General features: G+C 39.7%; 1 protein-coding gene across 1 annotated transcript in view; it reads right to left on the bottom strand.

Moving 5' to 3' along the window:
- The window catches only part of LOC107834056 (GRAM domain-containing protein 4-like), an 8,829-nt gene extending 2,428 nt beyond the window's left edge, over nt 1-6,401 (bottom strand). The window contains exons 1-15 of the mRNA XM_016664793.1: nt 6,397-6,401; nt 6,071-6,295; nt 5,737-5,762; nt 5,507-5,598; nt 4,954-5,045; nt 4,806-4,854; nt 4,655-4,726; nt 4,516-4,559; nt 4,316-4,425; nt 2,863-3,017; nt 2,566-2,583; nt 660-804; nt 468-561; nt 273-363; nt 69-137 (exon numbers count right to left, since the gene is read on the bottom strand). Of these exons, the coding sequence (XP_016520279.1) occupies nt 69-137; nt 273-363; nt 468-561; nt 660-804; nt 2,566-2,583; nt 2,863-3,017; nt 4,316-4,425; nt 4,516-4,559; nt 4,655-4,726; nt 4,806-4,854; nt 4,954-5,045; nt 5,507-5,598; nt 5,737-5,762; nt 6,071-6,295; nt 6,397-6,401 (1,287 nt within the window). The remainder of the gene's footprint in view (nt 1-68; nt 138-272; nt 364-467; nt 562-659; nt 805-2,565; nt 2,584-2,862; nt 3,018-4,315; nt 4,426-4,515; nt 4,560-4,654; nt 4,727-4,805; nt 4,855-4,953; nt 5,046-5,506; nt 5,599-5,736; nt 5,763-6,070; nt 6,296-6,396) is intronic.
- Between the last annotated feature and the right edge of the window lie 64 nt (nt 6,402-6,465).

The raw sequence follows: 6,465 nt of genomic DNA, 5'->3' as shown, positions 1-6,465 counted from the left end.
CAATGCCCCTTTAAAGAATCCAATCTGTGTGTGTTTAGGAACGGTCTCTAAAGTAGCGAAGCGCTCACCTTCTGAGTGGAGGGAGTGGCTATAGAGATGCCCATGCCGCTTCCAGGCAGGACCGACAACACTTTGTACTAAACGGGGATAAAATTAAATGTTATTAGTTTAGGAAATTCATTAAAGTCAAACATGGATCTTAGAAAGTGTTCAACCTTTTATATTCTGGAATACATTTTCTGGCCTACAGGAAGGTGGAAAAGCGAGAATACCTTCTGGATGTCTGTGATGTCCACTAGCTTGATCACTTTATTCTTCTTGGAGGCGCTGGATTTGGAGCTGGAGCTCTCGAAGCAAAGATAACTGACGGACAAAAAGGGAGGGAGGGAGTAATGTCAGTCAAAACTGTTCTTTATAATTTCTTCAGTGGCGAGTTCCTCAACACAAGCGACGAGGGTTAAGCTTACTTCTCTGTGACGTAAAGAACTCCATTCCTGATGTAGTCCGTGGGCATCTTCCTATCTCTGTTTATCAGACAACACCTCCAGCCGTTCTCGCACACTAAGACAGAAAAAAAATAAAGAAAAACCTCCGATTCAGTTTGCAGCCTTTGACAACCTCAGTTGAGTGTTTACAGTGGTTGTAGTAAGTTTCCTCACCCGCCAGAGGGCGCTCTGTTTCCGGCAGGTTGAAGATCTCGTGGAAGGGACCCTTTTTGGTGCTGTGGGAGCGACCTGCGTCGTCTTCTCTGCTCATGCCGCTGGGGACGGTGGCGAGGCTGCTCCGAGACACCACCGGCTGAACCTGGTGCAGGCAGGGGGACGAGGAGAGGTAGGAAGAAACGGGAGGAAGAACAAACAAAAAAGAAACCCCAAAGAAAAGATGACAATAATGAGATAGTCAACAACAGCAACAAAAGAAAAGGAAACAGACAATGAGGGGGGAAGACAAAGAGGTGAAAAGAAGAGGAAAGGGGGATAAAAGAGGGAGAAACAGGTCACGTGACTGAAACATCCTCCATAAATCATCTTTGGTTGTTAGTACTGAACAATGCGCGGCTCTGCATGTGCACTTCATTGCGTCAGGCTCAGGTGTAACGTGCAAAGCAGAGAGGGAGGCTGCCATTCAATCAGCCTCTGTATGAGCACAAACCAAAATGATACTGTTAGTCAGCAGCGTCTTCCTCCAGCACTCACACATTTCAAACCTTTTCACATTCTAAATGCATTTTATTGCATTTCATTATGTAATTGACCAACACAATGCAGTGCATAATTGGAAAGTGGAAGGAAAATGAAACGTAGCTTCTCAAACCTGATAAACAATAATATGAAAAGTGAGAGAAGCATTCTTTGCAGATGGGGAGCAAAAGGTTCCAAGTCTTACTGCACATTTTTAATTGGACTTTGACTAGGCCATCTTAATTACTGAATATGATTTGTTCAAAACTGTTGCATTGCAGTTCTAGCGCCATGTTTACAGCCCTGAGAGCCATTTGTGTCTTTGGTCCAGTTCATTGAAATTTGCTTAGAGCCACAAAAGCTACATGAAGGAAATTAGCTAATTTTCACATGGTCTGCTATGGGATTTTATTATAATTTTTTTTTATGAGAAAATATATTTATATATTTTTGTCTTTAAATTTTAAAGTACAGAAAATCAAACTTGAACATTTTTTCAAGGGAATGCCTTAGAAAAAAAGCACAAATTTTGCAACTAAGAAGTGACTCCATTAAAAAGAACAACAGATTAATTGCTTAATAGCCAACATGCTCTATTTCCAGGTGATTAAAGTCATGGTTTTAAAGCTTAAACATACTTTACACTTCTCAACTGATCATTTATACTCTGAATTATGGGAATTAGCGTGAAGAATAAAAGCAAATGCACACCACACTTCTTAGATTTTTAAAATCTGTGTGTTATTTTCCATCCACAATGATGCTGTAGATCGATAAGCTGAATAAATGTGAAAAGGCTCAAGTTGTGTGTATACTTTTGCAAGGCACCGCGTGTAATAATGCCAACCTTCACACTAGAAATGGATCCTGAGTGCTTTATAGTTCCAGCTGCTCTACATACAACTGCCACATAAAACTACCAGCATTTATATTTCGGGGTTGATTAGTGTTTGCTAAGGTAAAAAATAAAAATAAAAAAAAGGGGGCTTTATAAAGTAGAATAATAATATAAAAGAAACAAAAACTGTTCTATGTGCATCTTGATTACTCTATAACACTACTTCTTATTGAGCATCTTGCCAGTGGATCAGAAATGTCAGAAATGTTGGTGGTTCATGGAGAACCAAGTCGTTAAAAAATAAAATACAACTTTTTTTTTAAATCTTAATTTCTCAAATATTTTCTGACATTTTTGATCCATTCCATTCACAGTCACTGTCGGGTGGGATCCCGAGGTGTCACGCATCACACACACACACACACACACACACACACACGCTTTGAGGTGAGCTTATGGCACACCCACAGGCACAGAGGAGTGAGGGGAGTGGGGAACCAAAGGATGGGGAGTGGGAGGGAAAGAGCACACACCAGAGCACCCTACCTTCTCAATGCAGGAGAGCTGAGAGAGAGAAACAACAGAATGTACCTGAGACCGAAGCCACGCATGCTCACACACCTTTACGTAACCACACAGACAGAACAGGAAGTGAGAGTGGGGCTTGTGATGATTTATTAAGAGTGCTGATATTTGGAGGCTTTTTGATCTTCGTTTGTTTTTCACTCCTCTACGTGGTAGTGGGGGGTGTGGAGGTGTTCAGAGCTTTCAAGTCTAACCTGTTTAGGAAAGAACTGAGAGGGAAAAAAATAAAAAACAAGGGAGGCGTTTAGACCCACTTACCCGCCGGGACACAGTGGCGTTGGTCCGCTCTTTGAGCTGGGGATCTGTGGGGAGGCTGTTCCACACGATGTATGGCGTGTCGTACTTGTCCCGAAGCTTCGGACAGCTCTTAAACAGGAAGTCTATGATGAAGAACTTGATACCGGCATACACTCCTGTGGGGAGGAGACACGGAAATGGACAAAGGTTAACACTCAAAGTTATCCAGTCAGTTTGTTGTCATTTCAATTAATTAATACAAAAAAATACTAAATTCCATTTCAAATTGAATTTATTTCTAGTTTTTTCTAAAAAATAAAATGACAAATGGCAGAAAGTATTTTCAAAAACGTGGCTTTTATTTCAATTTCTGTTGTACGACAGAGTATTAGAGACCAATTATGAGAATGTAGTATTAATATTAGATTAAAAACGCAATCTTACCAGAAAAAAATATCTTAAAGTTAAGAGAAAAAAATAATTGTAATGGAAAAAAAACTACGATAGTGATCAGGATGTGATGTCAGCAGTTCATGTAGTTCTTGCTTCAAAATAGACAGTTGTTTGCTTCATTGCTTCAAGGTCCTCCTGCTAATAATAATTAGATTCTGATGTGCTAAAAGATTATCTGTACAACTTGTACCAACAAATAACTTCACCAGATACGCAACTCTCCCAATGTAATTGTTTTCGTTGGAATTTCCATACAACTACTACTTTATTTTCCAAATATTACAGCCGTATTCTATTGTCCTTATTAAAAAAATAAGAATACTCATCCAAGTCTGACTATAATATTCTGTTGTAGAGCTGACCTGAATTTCAAGCCAAATGAAAAGAAATTGTAAAACACAAAACAAGATTGCGGCTAATCTCACTCTGAACTATGAGAATCCAAAGAATGCTTTGTTTAGGGGGGTAAAGTCCAGATTTTACCCCAAAAACTGAATATTCAAAAACATAAAATTTGATTAAACGATAAAGCAGATTTATCGCCCAGCCCAAGTTACGATTTCAAAACCACAAGAGTTTTCCTTCATGACGTTGCTAATTAAGTTCCTTTGGAGCTAAAATTCCTACATGATTTTTCATCAAAACTTTCACGTTTCCTTCACCAACATGTCAAGAATTCTGTCCTTTTTTAGTCAAATTTCAATATATTTCTACAAGTATCCAGCTTTAAGCACTGAACCTGGAGAGATAAAAGGCTGAGATAACTGGTCAGTTTCGTCCCATACTTTCCAAAACCATTTACAAACAGATCAGATAAGCAACCAGCTGCCACTCACAGGCAGGGCAGAGGAAGGTTCCACAGCTACTGTATGAATGCATTTGTTTGTGTGCAATGAATGAAGAAAGAGCTCTATTTATTCAAGGTCCTTCGGCAATATTTAGAGCATGTCAGCTGGATGAAAGATAAGCTGGATGAAAGATAAATAAAGGGGAAGTCTGTGTGTGCGTGTGTGTGTCTCACCCATCATAAAACCCATCAGCTTGTACGGGAGGACGCAGGAGAAGATGAAAGCAACCCACAGGCAGATGTAGAGCTTCCTGGTGCTGTCTGGCTGCACCCACATGAACAGACTGCAACACACACAAGAAAGAAATGCACACAGAATAAGTCGGAGTTTCACGGCATGCGGGGCAGGATGAGGTTTCAGGTGGAAGACTCACTTCTTTATCTTCTCCAGAACGTCGGCCATCTTACCGAAGATGTTCTGTGGAGAGAAAACACCAAAAACCATCACATTTTTCCTCCATTTTTTATTTTTATTTTAAGATTGATTTTGTTTTCAAATAAAAAACATCCTACCTGAGCTTTTTGTGCAACATCGAGTACAAGCTGAAACTTTTCAGATACAGTCAGGTCTTCCTTTGGGGGCTCCTAAAAATATGAAGGTAAATTAGTAAATTAAACTAAAGTGCATTTTCTTCTGATCTAGAAGTCTTTGTCGTTCTCCTACCATGGGTTCAGACACTTCAGGCACAATGCTCCACTGAATCCTCCACCCTCTGACGGAAACAAAAAAAAAACCAATTTAACCAACACCTACCTTGTTTAACATTTAATCTGCTTTAATGCAAAAAATAAAATAAAATAAAATAAAGCACCTGGCAATGAGGTAATTCAAAGACAAGCGCAGGATGGCCAGGAAGAGGAACATGGGAATGGCCCAACCATGCCAAGCAGCATTCATGTAGATCTAAAGGAGAGAAAGAAACATTTAGTTAGCACCAGCAGCCATAAAGCCCTGCATGAAAGCCAAAAAAATAAATTTAATCAGTTACTCAATTACTAGTAAGAGACATTTACCCTTCTTTATCTCTACTTGATAAATTTGTTTTTGTGTTTTCCATCCTAAAAATGCTGAAACTGAAGGTTTTGACTTGATAAAACAAGGGAAAACCTGGAAGGTTTTAAATGCTTTTGCAAGGCCACAGAACAAGTGGCTAAAGACGATTTGGCACAGCTCTGGACATCAATGAAGATCTAATTAGACCACAGCAGTCTTTGGCAGAGTCACTAAAACCTATAAACAGAAGTCACTGCCACTCATTTCGGCTTTTCCTCATGAGCCGACGCCAACTGGGATCAATGCTTTTCCCTTTTAAATCCTAAAAACCAAGAGGACATGTAGCTGTTTTATGTGCAGCTTTCACTCACAATGAAGGCAATAGCTGAGGTGTAGACAGAGTGCCAGTTAGATAAGGCGGAGAGGTTCCTTAAGAAGTTAGTGACAGGTCTGGCTCCTCGTTCTGAAAAAAACAACAACAAAAAGATGCGAAACATGGGTTAGAATTATTTCATACAAGTTTATATAATATAGTGTTTTGTGGTGACATTACATCACCATCTCTGTTTTTGGTTTGTGTGGGTGTTGTTTTTGCACTCACTGAGTCGCCTCATGTTTTCTGTCAACCTGAAAGGAGAAGAAGGAAATAAACAGGTTAGGAAAGTGCACAAAAAAAGAAAATTAAAATTTAACAAGTAGGAGGTCAGACCTCAATGTAGCCTTCATAAGTCTATGACTCACACTCCTTCATAGAGGAAGAAAAATAAATCCTCCAAAGCTGATCTAAAGACACTGCCTAGCTACCAGGACAACACTACTAAATATTTTAAATATAAACTCAGTTCAACAAGTTTTAACCATAAAATCTGAAAGAGTTCCAGTCTGTTGTCCCTCTCTGTATTCACCGGTTCTGTTTTGGAGGAAACCCGACTCACCTTTTAGCACTTAGCGGCTCCTCCGTCTCCACAGTGCTCTCCTCCGGCTGGAAGCGGAAGTCTTCTATGTAAACCCCGAACCGTTCATAGAGCCACTTCTGCAGCCGCGAACTCCACACCTCCTTCTGCTGCCGCTTCTCCGCTAAACACAGAGGAAGCACAGCACACAGGTCAGAAGTGGAACTGTGGATACACACTGAGGTTGGTGTGGCACAAGTTTTCCCCCTTAAAACAGTATTTTAAGAAGTTATTGTAGTAAAATTGCATCTTTATTCTGCTAATTTTATGACTATATCTTCATAATTAAACAGAAATTCTATATATACTCCATCTACAACTTCTTAGTTAGGAACACAATGCTGTTCAACAAGACTCCTTACAACACCACTAATATT

This window comes from Poecilia formosa, unplaced genomic scaffold, assembly GCF_000485575.1.
Source record: "Poecilia formosa unplaced genomic scaffold, Poecilia_formosa-5.1.2 Scaffold9, whole genome shotgun sequence".
In the NCBI taxonomy this organism is placed as follows: domain Eukaryota; kingdom Metazoa; phylum Chordata; class Actinopteri; order Cyprinodontiformes; family Poeciliidae; genus Poecilia; species Poecilia formosa.
The sequence above is the reverse complement of the archived record's forward strand: the minus strand, read 5'-3'. Positions and strand labels throughout refer to the sequence as shown.